At 36.9% G+C, this 18,152-nt stretch overlaps 1 protein-coding gene across 3 annotated transcripts in view; it reads left to right on the forward strand.

Annotated features, from left to right (window-relative positions):
- The window catches only part of BZW2 (basic leucine zipper and W2 domains 2), a 36,849-nt gene extending 25,270 nt beyond the window's left edge, over positions 1-11,579 (forward strand). For 2 of the 3 annotated variants that reach the window (XM_087916781.1, XM_087916782.1), the window contains 5 exons: positions 1,337-1,446; positions 2,888-3,058; positions 4,019-4,165; positions 5,313-5,451; positions 11,306-11,579. In XM_087916781.1, the coding sequence (XP_087772907.1) occupies positions 1,337-1,446; positions 2,888-3,058; positions 4,019-4,165; positions 5,313-5,451; positions 11,306-11,511 (773 nt within the window). In that variant the 3' untranslated portion in view covers positions 11,512-11,579. The remainder of the gene's footprint in view (positions 1-1,336; positions 1,447-2,887; positions 3,059-4,018; positions 4,166-5,312; positions 5,452-11,305) is intronic. The other variant, XM_087916780.1, reaches the window with a different exon arrangement.
- Positions 11,580-18,152: the final 6,573 nt, after the last annotated feature.

Below are 18,152 nucleotides of genomic sequence, written 5' to 3' on the forward strand. Positions count from 1 at the left end.
TTTAAACAAAAAATTCTTATATTAAAATCCATTATCTTCTGCATTGATTAAATATTTTGAGGCTTTTTGTTAACAGGGTGTTATTTATATGTATTCCAACTTTCAAGTATAATTTATCTTTGAGAGAAGGCTAAGTAACAGGATATATTCTAATAATAGTGATGCAATGCCAAAGGTCTGCTCCCTAAAGAATGGTGACTCTTCATTGTGGGATTAAGGGAAAGCTGAATGATTCCTCAATAAATCTCTGAAAATTTATTTATTTTTTAATAACACATGAAAGTCTGGATTAAGGGAGAGATAAAAAGGCTATTACTGTTCTCTCCCACTTGGTTACAATTTTGGGGTGCCTGCAATTCTTTCATCTAAATTTTTCAGGATGTAACAATTTGCATCAGGGACAAAAGGGAGGATTCTTCTTTGCCTGTCCTTTGATGAAATTCCCGTAGACAGTGTTTCACAATCTCAGCAACTTCAGAAAGTATGGAATTCAACTCCCAGAATTCTCTCAGTCATCAACATGGTTGTGGGAATATTGGAAGTTGAAGTCCACATATCTTAAAACTGCTAAATATCAGAAACACTGTTCCATGGACAGGCACAGTTGAACCTATTTTGAATTCAGATGAGTTTTTCTTCTGTTCTAGAAATGTAATAAGTTATGTTTCTAGTTGTTCTCAACATATGCTAACTATAATAACTCAGCTGCTTAGATTTTGTGTTTGCCCAAATCACACATGCTGTTCATTTATGTTTCTTCCATTCCTTTTCTCTTTTGCTTTCTTGTAAAATAATGAGTTTTAGACATCCAAATATTTAGTGAAAACTTATCTTTTTCTGGTTTACTAAATTGTTTTGCATATGTATAATCTGAATATGTATAAATATATAACTATATTTTGTATTACTGCAGATAGTTTAAGCATTACAGTTTTAGAAAGAGCACAGTACGGGCTTTCAATGAAAGCCATTATGTTATAGTATATGAGAGACCGCCAGTCATACACTCTCTTCTGTCTGACCAATGTTGAATCTTAGAGATCAAATCAGACCTCCCCAATTCGTTATCCTACAGAGATTTTGGATTGCAGTTCCCCTCAGAGCCAGAATAGTTATGACAGCAAAATATAATGAGAATAGTAGTTTATTACATAAGTTTTTAACCTCAGCAACTTTAAGATGTATGCCCTTAAATGCCTAGCCAGTCTATACATCTTAACATTGGCGAGGTTAATAAATACTGATCTAAACATGTCTAGAGAGTATTAGATTAGATAGAAGACTGAATTAAATAAGCACCACAGTCTCTTTGCTTATGATATCTTATTTTCTGTAGGTATAGCAGCCTCTTTTGCTGTCAAGCTTTTTAAAGCATGGATGCTTGAGAAAGATGCCAACTCTGTTACCTCTTCTTTAAGAAAGGCTAACTTAGACAAGAGACTGCTCGTAAGTATTCTTATTCTTATAATCTATGTGACCAATAAGCAAGTTATTCTAGGAATCCTGAAGTAAAAAAAATTAAACTCTAGATAAATAAAATATAAATAATTAATTTTAAAATGGCAAAAGCATAAAATCTGAAGAAAATTATCAATAAGGAACTAACATCAGTACTGTAAAAAAAACAACTAAAAAGTACCAGAAGTGAAGAGTAGAAAATAGGTCATTTAAATCCTCAAGTAAATAAAATCCCATCTAGTGTGACTAGTATAAACAAGTTTTTTTCTTCTGTTAATTATTCACTATATCTCCTATTTAAGGAATTAATTACTTAATTGCCATTTAAAATTAATTATACAAAGAAATACAAGAATTTCTTTATGCAGAGATCTAATTTTTTTATGCAAAGATCTATATAGATTATCTATGTGAACCTTTTCTTATATTTCAGATTTTAATGTAATGTAATAATGTAAACTAGTCTGATTAATACTTACTTCAAAATAAATAGCTTCTTGGATTTATTCTAAAATAAGCATGCAGGTAGTCCTTGATTTATGACCAGTTACTTAGTGACCATTCAAAGTTATAATGAACCTCCCAAGTGTACTTAACAGTCCAGTTCTAATGTTCTCATGCTCTCCCCACAGTCATGTGACCACATGATGGGTGGTCAGCAAACAGGACTATATTTATGGCCATTTGCAGCATTCCACAGTCACTTGATCATGTTTTGTTTTTTACAGAAAACTGGCAAAATCAGTCCACGGCAAACCATTGGTTTGCTTAATGACTGATGCATTCGCTTAATGGCCATGGTGGTTGCTTTACAACTGTGCCATTTGCTTACTGACCACCACAAAAGATTGGCTATATGGGTAACCCATTATATGATTAATAGGTATATACTTTGACAACCATTAGGGAAGACTGTCTTCACCTCTTTCTCTCCCTCTGGACCCTGATGTCTGTTACTGGAATACACTCCCTCCTTCATGAGAATCCAGCCGACTACATTCCATCGTAATAATTTGGAAAACAGTTTGAATTATTCAAATGATTTGTGGTCAGAACTGGATGCTGGTCCATATGTCAGTTTCCTTTCTTTAATCCCTTCAGCTGTTTAAAGTGCTTTAATCCTCCAGATAAACTATTGAGAGTTATCTAAATAGCTAGCAGTTATGCTCAGCCATTTAACTCTCTAGAGTCAGTGACTCTCCAAGTGCTGTTTTTGAACTGTGGCAACTTGAGTAAGTCATCTAGGTTCTTTGTGATTAATGTATGCTCTCTTGCCTCTTTCTGCAACTTAATGAAGGATTTTATATGCAAGTGTGTAAGGATGTATATGACATACAGTATTCCCCCATCTCTCAGATTATTTATGATTCTGAACAGATTTAAAATGACCACAAAAACAAATAATTTTCTTTTTATTACTCTATTCTAGGAACTATTTCCAGCCAACCGGCAGAATGTGGATCATTTTGCTAAATATTTCACAGATGCTGGTCTAAAAGAGCTTTCAGACTTCCTTAGAGTCCAGCAGTCATTAGGGACCCGAAAAGAACTACAAAGAGAACTCCAGGAACGTCTTTCTCAAGATTGTCCAATTAAAGAGGTGAAAAAAAATAGTTTTTCTCTTTTTTAAGCCACAGAGAGAGTATGCCACAAGAGAAAAATAAAATGTAGCTTATAAGAACAGAATAGCTCAATGTAATGCTTGTTCCATAGACTGTTGATGTTACTGCTCTGATTTTCATAAGGGTTTGCATACATAAAAGTTAATCATGTAAACCCGAGCATGAGTAATTATAGGTAAGTTTTAATACATTTTTGCTATAGTCAATAAAAAAAACAACCCTGAGATGTAAGTGAAAAAGAAATCCAGAAAAAAAATCCTCAAATGCACCTGTGGAAAAACAACCGGGCAGATTCTCAGAATAGTCTGTGTTGCTCTCCCTCCCAATTGTGGACCTTAGAGTAGGGATCCTGTAAGATGTTGTCAATGCTATCTATTGCTGCAATTGTTGACTTGTGACATTAACAAGACTGACTCACTGCTTACAGTGCAAGATAGCAGTCGTAATAGTTGTTGAATATGAATGAGTGAAAAGGTGACATTTCTGCACTTGAATTGACTGCAATCCAAGGATAATCTTTATCAAAAAGATGGAATAGCTTAGTGTATCACTAAAGGAAGTCCCTTTAGTGATTATCATGGAAACAAAGCTGCTTCCCTATATGGATTTTACAGCTGTAGGGAATTTTCAGTCACTCTATGATGATAAAAGTGTGGTGAATTTTCTTTTAATTTATGCAGTTGAACATTTCATATGGAATGAGTCTGGTGTGTGAACACTGGCCTACAAAATCAAATCAAAAGCATACAGGAATATGACATGCTTCCTTCTTTTTTATATTTTTTATTGGTTTCTCTATTTTCTTTGAGAACTGGATCAAAAGAAAATGCAAAAATACCCTCATTGAAAGACATTGGTGGCAGAAAGAGCAGTGTTATTTAAGGTAATGGCTTGAAAAACGATGCTTTTTTTGTTTTCTTTTAAACTTCCCATTCCAGATGGTGCTTTATGTAAAAGAAGAAATGAAAAGAAATGATCTGCAGGAACCAGCAGTGATTGGACTCCTATGGATTTGTATAATGAATGCCATTGAATGGAACAAGAAAGAAGAACTGGTTGCAGAACAAGCACTTAAGCATCTGAAGGTGTGCATGTGGGAAATATTAGTACATTGAGAACATAGGTCTGAATCCTAAAGCTAACTGTGTAAGCAGCTGTTTGAATAGAAGTATGATTGCTAATAAAGAGGCATGAAGAGGCACAGTGGCCTAGCAGTTAAGATTTTGGGCTTGTCAACCAGAAGGTTGGCAGTTTGAAATCCAAGTACTGCTTATTGGGGTGAGTTCCTAATCTTGCCCCATCTCTGCCCACCTAGCAGTTTGAAAGCATACAAATGCGAGTAGATAAATAGGTACTACTTCTGTGGAAGGTAACAGCATTCCATGTGCCTTTGCTATAATTTATTTATAATTTGCTGTAATTTATAATTGCTAATTATGAGATGTATGCGATACACACATACACACCTACACCCACACCAATGTGCATTTCACGATTATATTGCCTGGAGACTTTGTGGATGATTTGAACCACCATACAAGCTAAATAGTTGATTGTAGCTTAATTTTATTATACAATTTCAATTTGAGTGTCATTCTTATGGCATACAGAGGACTAGAAACTAAATGAGTATATGCATAGTTGCCTATCACTCTGCCTCCTGGGTTTATATATTGCAAGAGTATCTAATAGTCACTTAAATCCAACATAAACGTACTAAAATAAAATTTAAAAAAACATCCAATATAGGTATTCCTCAACTTACAACCACAATTGAGTCCAAAATTTATGTTGTTAAATGAGACATTTGTTAAGTGATTACCCCTCCCCTCCATTTTAGGAACTTTCTTGCTACAGTTAAGTGAATTGCTGCAGTTGATAAGTTACTAACCTGGTTGTTAAGTGTACCTGGCTTCCCTATTGATTTTGCTTGTCAGAAGATCGCAAAAGGTGATCACATGACTTTGGGACACAGCAACGGTCATTTGTAAGAACCAACTTCCAAGCATTTGAATTTGATTACATGATCGTGTTACAAAGGCCATAAATGTGAAAAATGGTCATGAGTCACTTTTTTCAATGCCACTGTAACATTGAACAATCAAGTTGCAAGTTGAGGACTACCTGTATTGAAAATTTTGCAAAATCAACTTCACTAGCTTTGAAACATTTGGATAATATTCTCTTTAGTATTTGTCTATAAATAACTAATTTCTCCATTGATTTTTTTAGCAATATGCACCTTTACTAGCGGTTTTCAGCACCCAAGGCCAGTCAGAATTGATCCTTCTTCAGAAAGTTCAGGAATATTGTTATGATAACATCCACTTTATGAAAGCCTTTCAGAAGATTGTGGTGCTCTTTTATAAAGGTACTTTCTTTTATCTATCTTTTTTTATTTCAAAATTATTTTTATTGCTTAGAATTTTTTTATCCCATCGTTATTATTTTTATAAATAACTCAAGGCAGCCAACACAGCTAATTCTCTCTTTTTTTTTGGTCCTATTTTCCCCACAATGAGAAACCTGTGAGGTGGGCTGGACTGAGAGAGTGACTGGCCCAAAGTCATCCAGTTGGCTTTCATGCCTAAAGTGGGATTAGAACTTCCATTCTCCTGGTTTCTAGTCTGGTGCCTTAAACATTGCAATAAACTGTCTCTCAAATTTCAAGACACATACAAATTTCCAGATACGTTAAAAAAAGATTTTTTAAAAGAAATAATCTAGTACATGTAAATAAGAAATTAGTTGTCATGAAAACTTATCATATATAAGGAATATACCAAAATATGATCCATCGTTGTTAAAGTAAATCATAAAATGCAATCAAGTTTGATAAAATTGTATTTCCTTCTTGTGTGATCAACTGTGGATGAGTAGGTCTCAATACAATCTCTCTTTTTTACTTCAGTATATGAAAAAATAATAAAAATATGACAGCTGTTTATATATTTTTATTCCAATCATAATTATTTATTTTTCATATTTTTGAAAACTTTCTCCCTCAGCAAAGGCAGTGTACAATAAAGTGTAAAAATATAAAAAGAGCATATAAGAATTAAAAATTTAAAAATGAATTTAAAAGAAGACAAGGTAGGATGACCCCAGTTAAAAATTAGCTAAAATGATGAAGGGAGTCCCACGGCTATGTGACCCTCTGGATTCCACATGTGTGGGTAAAAAGCTATGTTTTTTTTTTTTTTTCAGAAGAGTGATGGTCTGCCAAACCTGGAAGGAGGAGTATTGATATTTTTCATATAAAGTTCATACTTCATTTTGATATTATACGGTGTTCGTAGTTTTACCAGTGTTAACAAAAGAGTACAAGCTTTAAGCGTTTATCGGAGCAGCTTCCAAAAGTCCAGCATGTTGCTCAGGACATGTCTTGCCAGAATATCAATATGGAAAGACTTTTCTATGCTGCAATGGAACTTTATTTTCAGCTGCAGACTATGTTTAGCAAAAGGTGTCAGAATTCCCTAGCAATTTTACTTGTTGGCACATATACATCACACAATAACACCCAAGAGATTATAAGTTCTCCTGCTTCCTGTAATCACTTGCATGGCTATTATTATTCCCCTGGGTCTAAATGCATTACAGAAAAATTAGGTTTCAGATCAAAAGTCAAAACATTACCAGATGTTTCTATTTTGATTTAATTAAAATTGACTAGTGATTTGATCAGCCTAATCAACTGAATTATGTATCAACTAATTCAAGTAACTCTTGCTATAAAAAAGGATTTTTAAGGTCAGAGGGAAGATATACCAATATAGAGAGACATATATATTATATAGAGAAACTTACATTTTGATGGTCTATTAATATAATGTAGGTGGAAAATATATTATAGAACAAAACTGAAATGACAAAAGAGTGATAAATTAAGGAGAATGAAAAAATTAATTTGAAAATATTTCATTGTCTGGCTTAGTATGCCAAAGAATCTGCTAGAAGTTGATAGAGTCTTTGTTTCTAGCTTATTTATTAAAAAGATTTGCACAGGTGGGCCAATATGAGAGGATATGAGGTAGTTCCTATTTTATTTGCCATATAGATGTAAACAAATTTCATCTGGAAATTCATGTAGAATACACTAAATTGATACACAAGGAATGGAATCCTTTGGACTCTGCACAAACCATCAATACTTCAAGATTGCACTGCTGAACTTTGTCAGCACAAAGGCTGACAATTTTGGGTGATTTGAGAGTGGAGAAGGCGACCTCCAAGAAACTTCTCAATTCCAACATATTTTTTTAAAATATCAAAATATGATGAAAATCATAATTGCTACTCTTCTTGTGGTTATCATTGCATCGTTAGTGTCCTGCTACATTCTCCAGAAGGATATGGGGCAGAATTATAGCTGCTATCATAGACTCATGCACTTTGTTGCTTGTATGTACACTGAGAACTTATGCACAGGATACAGATATAGATGGATACAGACTCCTTGTGTGTTCAATCACACTTAGCCAATAAACAATATTCCTATTCCTATATTATAGTACCTATTCTTTGGATTTATTCTGACTATACCGTAGATAAGGTCAACAGTTGACAAGTCCTCTTTAAAAAAGGTTAAAGTTGTTCAGACCAAGCTAACAAAAAGTCATGGTATAACATAAGTCCATAAAAGCCTACTGGCCTTTATATTTTTGTTTTCTTTCCATTTTAAAAAAATATTACTATACTTTCTTCCACCAATATGTCTGTTCAGTGTGGGGAAACAACAGTGGGATAGGATTTATCTCCATATTGCTCTTTTTGACAAGTTAGAATTCTTGGAAACATCCTGCTAGTGTTTGCAATTTTCTTGGAAAAGAGGTCATTCCAGGCTTTTAAATGGTTGTGGGTCATTCATCAAGTTAAAAAATAGAAGGGACTAGAGTTGACATCTTTTTGGGTCTCAAGTAGTATAATAAAATTTAATGAACCGAAGTACCCAGAACATGATCATCTTCCACAAGATAGTCTCCCTATTTGATTAAAAGTAGATGTATGCTTTATACCAAGGCTGCTTTCTATCACTTGTTTCTGGCAATAAAAGGAGCAGAAATGAAATCAAGACAGGTTTTTTTGGTTCCTTCTCTGCTGGCTGAACTGAATTTGCATTCAGGCACAGCTACAAAGATTTGAAAGTTGAACATGAGTGTTAAAAATATTAAATAGCCCATAATTCAGGGGAAGAGGTTTCCAAAAAGAAAACGCCATTTATTTTTTGTGCAAAAAGCTTACATGAAAGCAGTCAATTCTTTGGCTAAATTATTGGGTTTCTTCCTTTCCCCATTTTCAGTTTTATTTAAGGATTGTGTTCACATCGAGCTTAGATTAGTTGTCATGGAAACCAAAATTCTTTGGCTGGCTTCTTGTTGGGATTGCTGCTATAAATACTTGAAGGGGAAAAAACAGCTTCAATAGAACAATTTCGTAACAGTTTTGTTTGTATTGTTTGTATTCCATTTTAAATGGAATAATTTTGTTTGTTTGTTGTCAGTAAGCAGTGGTGGGAATTCAATTTTTTTTACTACTGGTTCTGTGGGCGTGGCTTGGTGGGCGTGGCAGGGGAAGGATACTGTAAAATCTCCAGTCAGAAGAGGGATTGGCCAGTTCTCTGAACTACTCAAAATTTCCGTTTTCGGTTTTCCAGAACTGGTCAGAACCTGCTGAATACGACCTCTGTCAGTAAGCCTGTTCTTTCCTGAAAAAATATATTTTATTAAGCCACTATCTTATTCTTTATCTCAATGTGAAACCCATATCTTATAATATATGTTCCTTCCCCCATTTTTACCTGAATCTCTTAAATATGAAAGAAGTTCAGAATATAACAATAGCTGTTATGGGCCAGGTCAAGATCCATCTTACTCTGCCACCTTGTGTTCATAGTGGCCAACTGGATACCTCTGAGGTGCTTATTAACAGGAAATGAAGAAATATATTTCTTTCCCTGTTTTCCCTTGTAATTCATATTTGAAATGTACTGATTAAAAAAACTAGTGGGCTTTCACACACCTTCATATAATAGATTCAGTGTTCTTTCAAACCCATTAAGTTAATAGCTCATGTACTAATGAATTCTACAGATAAATTATGATGCTATGTGAAGATGTGATTTTAAAATCTCTTTCCAATTAGCTTAATTGTAAACATTTATTTGTGGAATATATTACTTTTAAAGCTATCAAACTAAGCATTTTTATTAATTCCCATTCTTTATAAATCAAATCCTTGCTCGTTGGTTAACTAAAAGTCTGACTTCAATAATTTCATCAAATCTCTCATTTCTGTAAGATTATAGAATATATTCTGTACTGCCCTTCATTCACAACTGTTGCATATTCAGTTTTAATGGATAAACCCTGCCAACTAATTTGGTATTCGTGGCTCTTTTCCTCCAGTCATATGGAAGGAAACATAATTTATCTTGACTTACAAATCAGAAAGCATGATGATTTTTCACAGCTTATTTTGCTATATGTCTTTTCTTACATGTCTATTGCTCTTCTTTGGAAATGTAGTAAACAATCTCTAAAGTTTTATTCTCTCAGTGCATCAGTTTGTGTGCTTTCTTCTAAGTGATGATTCTCTGGAGTTATTGGAGGAACACCATGTCCTGTAAAAGTTCATCAAAAATTATAGCAGCATTTAAAATACCTATGTAATCATCTTTAAATTACTATTCCAAAATGCAAGCTTGAGAGATGTTCAAAGACAATTGCTTGAGACAAAATCTTTATCTTGTAAAAAAAGGTATATGTGGAAAGCATACAAAAGTTACACTCAGACTTTTTTCAAATAAAAAAATAAATAAATTGGCCTTTGAATTCCTCTAGGTCAGTGGTTGCCAACCAGTGGACTGTGGCTCACTGGTGGGCCATGAGAAAATTTTGGTGGGCCGCAGAGAAATCTCACCCCCAGAGCACCCCCCACAAAGCAATTAATCTAGGCTGTGCAGAAACACAAGGCTGTGCCGCCCACATGGCCCACAGGAACCCTCCCCGCCCACTCACTCCTTACCCAGCGATCTTGCCTGCTAAATTGCTATTTTTCCTTTTTCCGACCATCAGCTGTTCTGCTGTGCCAGGAAATTTAGATTAGCTAAGCAGGAAATGGTTGGATTTCTTGCTTTCTAGCTAGTATTTAGATCTTTGGCTCTGCTTTTAAGCATAGCCGAACCTCCCTTAGGACTGAAGGTTCTATTACTCTGTGCAGACTCTTGGCAAGCAAATTTGAGAGACTGAGCTAGCCGATGGCAGATAGATCTCTGAATGAATCTGTGATTCTGTGAGCAACTCAATCTGCCTGCCTGCTTTACCTGATTTTGGGTAAAAGTTGCTCTTTTTAAATAAAAAAATCAATATTTATATAAATATTTATAATATTTACATATAAGCCATGCCTGGACAGTCACATGACCACCAAGCCACACCCACAAATTAGGCCATGCCCACAGAACTGGTTAGTGCTCCCTGGGATTTAAAATTATGAGCTTGGTGGTCCCTGAGGTCCAAAAGGTTGGCAACCCCTGCTCTAGGTGGCATGTTTCACTTTTGTGCTCTTTTATAGTTTATTAAGATTTCTCCGTTCTCTTCATTTCTAAGCAAATGATACACAATATACTGTAAACGGATCTTTCCACTGATCTTTTAATTAGGCTTCCTTCCCTCTAGTTCATTTTTCTTCTCTGGAATATTGTACATCTGAATCTTTGTTTCCTTCATAACGTAATATCCAACAGAAGCCTTGTTGTTTGTCTCTGTCCACAGTAAAATTATTTCAGGATGTATTTTTTTAAGCAGCAATAGTATTTATAGGTGGCTCATGACTTACAACCATCTGTTTAGTGAACATTTAATGTTACAACACAAAAAAAGTAACTTACAGCTGTTTTTCATATCATGGTTGCTGCATCATCTCCATGGTCACATGATCAAAATTTGGGTGCATATTTATGACAGTTGCAGTGTCCCAGAATCATGTCATCATTTGTAACTTTCCTAGCAAGATTCACTTAACAAATGCAGAATTCATTTAACTGCAGTATTTAAGAACTGTGGCAAAAAAAGGTTATAAAATGGGGCACAATTCACTTAACAGTTGCCTTGCTTAGCAATGGAAATTTTGATTTCTATTTTCATAGTTAGTGGAGGATTACTTGTTCAACCCTTTACCCAAAAATATTTCCTAATGGTTATTTTTCTGAATTTGAATTTCAGCTGATGTCCTAAGTGAAGGTGCTATTTTGAAATGGTTCAAAGAGGCACATCTTTCTAAAGGCAAAAGTGTGTTTCTTGATCAAATGAAGAAGTTTGTGGAATGGCTGCAAAATGCTGAAGAAGGTAATGTTCTTTGCTTATCTAGAACTCTAAGATTCTATGGTCCACAGAACAGAATCTTTCAGATTATCCACTCCCCAAACTGAATAAGTTTAAATTGGCTATGCATTGGCTAATCAGGTTATGCATTGGCTAGTCCCTGGGTGAGACCTGAATCAATAGGAGAATCTTGCTTTGCACATAGGAAATTTTGAGCTCAGTTTGTATCACTGCTGGGTAGGATTAGAAAGTTTTGTCTAGTAATATCAGCAAGTCAGGTTAATAATTTTATTGAAAAGAGTTAGCTTCCTATATTGTTGTAAGAGCTATGGTGGTGCAGTGGTTAGAATGCAGTACTGCAGGCTAACAGACTGCTCTCTCCAGAAGTTCGAATTTTGCCAGGGTGACTCAGCCTTCCATCCTTCTGAGGTCAGTGAAAAGAGGACCCATATTGTTGGGGGCAATTTGCTGACTCTGTAAACCACTTAGAGAGGGCTGTAAAGCACTGTGAAAGTGCTATTCCTATTGGTCTCATCCCCAAAATGTTAAAATAACTGCTGTATATAATACATCTGCCAATATTTATATCTTCAATTTAGGTGAGGTGTTTGACATTGTTGTTATAGATGAGCTGCATGCTATTGTTCTGCCTCCAAATGATCAGCAAATAGATTACTTATTTCTTCTGTTGGTGAATTTAGCTCTTTCCTTGAATTCTAAAGGAGGTTTTTGTACTCTTTTCTTTCTTCCCATTCTTGTATTGCCTTGCCTTGCCTGAATAGTTACTTTCTACTTCTCTCATTTCCATACTTTATTTTTCCTTTTCTGGTTTCTAGAGGCAGGGAAGGGAAGGGTGTGAACCTGTATGTGACAATTGTGAATGTGAAAGTGACAGCTGCTCTCTGCAGTTCAGACAACCAATGTCTATCTTGTTTTATAAATGTTTAATATTATTTGGCTTTCTTTGTCTCTTGCGCTCTCTCCATCTTTTTTGTATATTCACATGTAAATACACACTGTCCAAGCTCTTTATTGGAATTTCCAGTGTACATATTAGAGTGCTGCAAATTTTTCACAAAAAGTGCTTTGAAATGTATCCCACGCAACCATGTCTTTTTATAGGTTCATTCTTCCTTTTCCAAAGCTGTTCCTGTCTATCTTCATAGGATATACAGCCATGCACAGTCATGTCAATTTACTGGACAAAATGTACCCATATGGAAACATCTTGGATCAGTTTCCGAAGCAGCTCTATAAGCTGGAAAAAAATTTGGCTGCTTAATTTTTTTTTAAGAGGTGTTTCATATGTGCTCATCCACTTAAACACATACAGTGTGTGTGTATGTGTGTGTGTGTGTGTGTTCTTAAGTTTTCGCGGGTACTTACATGTATGGTATTCAGCTTTGTTCGGGTATTTTCCCACGTCATTATAGTTGTGCTTTTAAAGTTGTAGCAATGTTTCGGCAGAATCTCATCTGCCATCATCAGGCTTCTGTATTGTGTCCCACCTGAACAGAACACGCCTCCAACCAATCAGAACACGGCTAACCCCCAACCAATCAGAACACAGCCAAACCCCCTACCAATGAGAACACACCCCCACCCAATCAGAACACAGCCAAGCCCCCACCCAATCAAGTCCCACCCCACTGGCAGTTAAAAGGAGGAAGCAGCTGCAATCTCCATTACTCTGAGAAGCACAGAGCCGGAGACAGAAGCCTGAAGATGATGAATGAGACTTCATCGAAACGTTGCCTAGATACTTGAATCTTACGTGGGAGAAAACCCGAACAACCAAAGATCCACATATATATATATATATATATATATATTTGTTTTCTGAGGTTCTCGCGGGTATTTGTATGTGCATCTTTGCCTCCATTTTATGTGACCTTGCATTCCTATGCAACTGCCGAGATCAAAATTTAATTCCCACAAGCTTCCAATTGAAATTCCACACCAACACAGCAGCCACCAAACGCATCCTTAAAAGAACAGAACTGGCCCTAATTAGAAATGAACTTCACACAAAAAGGTTTCCCCTAGACCAAATCAACAAAGATCTCCTCACACTCCACCTCAGACTCAGCAACAAGATTCACCCTCTACTTTGGGACAAATCCAAACAACTTGCTGTCTGGAGAGCCGAAACACAGACCATCCTCAAGACAGACACACACACCAACAAACTCAGGAAACTACAACAACGCCAGAAACCAACTCCTCCCCCCACAGCCACACATGAAACAAACAGTGCACAACATCTCAGACAAGATCCTCACTGAAGCTGAAACCAAGATCCTTTCAAAAGGATTCAACTTTGCTGTCGCTCCCAAACACATCCCCACAGAAAACCATCATATGCGGAGTTGAAACCAGCCTGACCAAAAACCAACCCTGATGATGCTAACAAAATCAGACTCGAAATCACCAACATCCTCTGCACTAGCAAACCACCCAAAAGCAACTTATCCAAAGAAGAACAAACTGCACTACTTAACCTGAAAGAAGACACCAGCATAATAATCCTACCAGCAGACAAGGGCAACGCAACAGTGGTAATGAACACATCTGACTACCAAACCAAGTTAACCAACCTACTCCAAGACCCCACATACAAACCCCTAAAGACAGACCCCACCACCTACCTAGAAAAAACTACCAAATCCAAAATAAAAGCCTCCCCCATCAGTGAAGAAATCCAGCAAGGAATCATACCCAGAGAAAAATCATCCAGATGCCCCAAGCTTTATGGTCTCCCCAAAATACACAAAGAAGGAACTCCACTCAGACCTATAGTCAGCTCCATAGGCTCACCTCTACAAAACCTGGCCAAATTTCTTGCCAAACAACTACAACCCTATGCAGAATCCATCAACTCACACGTAAGAAACTCATTCCATTTCATCGAGATCATAAAGAAACAAAACTTACAACCTAGCGACCTACTAGTAAGCTTCGATGTCATATCCCTCTTCACCCAAGTGCTAATAAAAGAAGCCTTGACAGCCATCCAAAACAAATACAACCCCCAAGCACATCCTAGATCTAACCAACCACTGCCTATCCAATACTTACTTCACCTACAATGGACAAAAATACAAACAAATAGAAGGAGCACCCATGGGATCACCCTCTCACCTGTCATCGCAAACCTCTACATGGAACACTTTGAAACACAAGCTCTAGAAAAATATGACCACAAACCCAAACTCTGGCTCAGATACGTAGATGACACCTTCATAATCTGGCCACACGGGAAAGAAAAACTGAACAACTTCCTCACATACCTCAACAGCCTACACCCCAAAATACAATTCACCATGGAAACAGAAGCCAACAATCAACTTCCCTTCCTAGATGTCTTGGTATACAAAAGATCCAATGGCTCCCTAGGACACACCATCTACCAGAAGAAAACACATACTAACCGCTATCTACATGCACTCTCACACCACCACCCAGCACAGATCAATTCCGTAGCCAAGACACTCATCTCCAGAACAAAATGCTTAGCCGATGAACAACACCAAAAAACCGAACTACACACTTTCACCAACGTACTTACAGCCAATGGATTCCAAAGAAAGAAGATTACCCACCTAATCCAAAAAGAAACCCCAACCAAAATCCAAGACAGAGAATAAGAAAACGGCAAAGCCCTCCTCCCATATATAAAAGGCACTACAGACAAAATTAGCAAGATCCTCCAAAACACAACATCAAAACAGCATTCTGCACAAACAGAAAAATATCCACCATCCTAAGAAACCCCAAAGACAAAATCGAATTAGAAAACCAAGGGAGTATATGAAATCCCCTGCACTGCCTGCCCTACCACATACATTGGACAAACTAACAGAAGAATAAGTGCACGCATTGAAGAACATAAGAACTCAATCAAAAAAAAGAAGAAACGACCTCTTCCCTGGTCCAACACCTCAAAGCCACAGGACATGAAATTGATTTTAAAAATACCAGAACTATCGCCAAAACCGAACACTTCAACAGCAGAATAATCAGGGAAGCCATAGAGATAGAAAAACGCCCACACAGCATGAACAAACGAGATGACACCTCCCGCCTTCCAGCCATTTGGAAACCCGCCCTCATGAACAGACGAGTACCTAACATGAAGAAGGACACCGGACCCACACCCATGAGAGCCACACAAGATGCCACCACCACACTTCCATGTAGAAAACAGACTCCCACCCATTCAGAAAATGAGAAACGACCATGGACCAGAAGCTGCACTGCAAACCCACTTCAAACCCCTCTGAGCCATACATGAAGCAAACCGACACCCACTATGAAGATGCAGCAGGACCACGAACTAGAAGCCAAACAGCAAGATCACAACCCCCAGCTCAAATCCCCAGCAACTAAGACTAACCTGAGCACAACCAAGCCCCCACCTGAACATAATACGCTCCAACCAATCAGAACACGGCTAACCCCCAACCAATCAGAACACAGCCAAACCCTCTACCAATGAGAACACACCCCACCCAATCAGAACACAGCCAAGCCCCCACCCAATCAAGTCCCACCCCCACTGGCAGTTAAAAGGAGGAAGCTGCTGCAATCTCCATTACTCTGAGAAGCACAGGGCCGGAGACAGAAGCCTGAAGATGATGAATGAGACTTCATCAAACGCGTTGCCTAGATACTTCGAATCTTACGCGGGAGAAAACCCGAACAACCAAAGATCCATATATATATATATATATATATATATATATATATATATATATATGTGTGTGTGTGTGTGTGTGTGTGTGTGTGTGTGTGTGTGTGTGTGTGTGTGTGTGTGTGTGTGTGTTTTCTGAGGTTCTTGCGGGTATTTGTATGTGGATCTTTGGTTATTCGGGTTTTCTCCCACGTAAGATTGGTAGTATCTAGGCAACGTTTCAATGAAGTCTCATTCATCATCTTCAGGCTTCTGTTTTCGGCTCTGTGCTTCTCAGAGTGATGTGAGCTTGCAGCTGCTTCTTCCTTTTCACTGCTAGTGGGGCACACCCCCACCCAATCAGAACACAGCCAAGCCCCCACCCAATCAAGTCACACCCCCACTAGCACTAAAATCCTCCAATACAGGAAACACAATGTTGCCAGCCAATCAAGACAAAACAGACAGAAGATATTAGAAACACCAATCAAGCAGAACACAGCAAACCCTAAGACCAATAAACACAGACCAAGACTCCCAACCAATCAGGATGAAGAAAAAAACCATTCTAACACAGCAGTAGGCTAGCATCAAATTTAAAACTGAAATGGCTGTAAAAGTCTGACTCACAGACAAACACAATACAGAAGCCTGATGATGGTAGATGAGATTCTGCCGAGACGTCACTACAATTTTAAAAGCACAACTATAATGACGTGGGAAAATACCCGAACAGAGCTGAATACATACCTATATACCCCCCCTTTCTCCCCCCATATATATGTGTGTGTGTGTGTGTGTGTGTATTTATGCATGTATATGTATATGTGTGTGTGTATATACACATACATATACCTATACATGCACTGGAGGATGGCACATCAAATTGATAAGGTAGAGAAGCATAACATAGCATTTATCTGTGTTTAGAAATTTCTTTTGAGGAAGTGACTGCTTAAATTTGGCATCATCCTTTATCACTTCTCTGAAACTGAGAGTTCATCACCTTATTTACTAGGTATCATTTGAGCTGAAATGCTGACTATTTTGTACTAAAAATTGCAAGATTGCCTACTTCTATTTTTAAATCAAAAGCTATGGCTAGTTCCATTGTGGCATAGAGCCATAAATGAAAGAACAGTTCATTTATGTTCTACCAATAGTTAATAAGAGATTTTTTTTTTAATTGTGATTGATTTCACTCTCCATCTCCATATAGCGGCTTCTCATGGAGAAGTGTTTTTATATCCTGTTGAAAAATAATAAAACAAGTCCCTTTGAAGTCTAATTTAATATAATCTACACATGGATGGCAGGTTGTAATAATGAATCTGCATTTTGCCTTCAGAATTAAAATATTTATTTGCTTTATTGAATTCCTATAAATTCTTCAGCTTAGTAATTCTTCCATCTTGTTTTTTTAAAAATAGTTGACTGAAGTAACATCTCCCCAAAAAGACGGAATCACGTAATTTTTTAAAAACAGATATACCCTTACATAATGTAATAATCTCATAACAAGCAGTAAGTGAGCTACAAGAAGAATTAAAGTAAAACTGTCCAAACTTCACATGTTGGGCTTTTCACAAATAAATGAACAGCAAAATTCCTGTTTTTTTTTTGTTGCCTTATTTGTATGTCTTTAATTGAGCCATCTGATTTTAACTGAAAATCAAGGAAAATGGTCTTGTAAAGTAAGAATAAATATGATGAAAATAGGAGGGGCCTAGCTATGCTTATGACAGTCTTGTTTCTTTACAACAGGGATCCCCAAACTTGGTAACCTTAAGACTTGTGGACTTCAACTCCCAGAATTTCTCAGCCAGCATAGCTGGCTGAGGAATTCTGGATGTTGAAGTCCACAAGTCTTAAAGTTGCCAAGTTTGAAGACCTCTGCTTTACAACAACACAGGGAACTTGTCCCATGGAAGAAGAAGCAGTCTTAACCTTGTTCTTCCTTCTCCCAAGGAAAAAGCAGCAGCAGGCAGGGAAATGGGATTGGCTTAGTGATGGGAGAATAGGTTTTAATGCTGAGTCCTAAAGATACTTGGAACCTGTCCATGTCATTCACATTGG

Source organism: Pseudonaja textilis, chromosome Z (genome assembly GCF_049901715.1).
Source record: "Pseudonaja textilis isolate UNSWEBS1 chromosome Z, rPseTex1.2, whole genome shotgun sequence".
NCBI classification, from domain to species: Eukaryota; Metazoa; Chordata; class Lepidosauria; order Squamata; family Elapidae; genus Pseudonaja; species Pseudonaja textilis.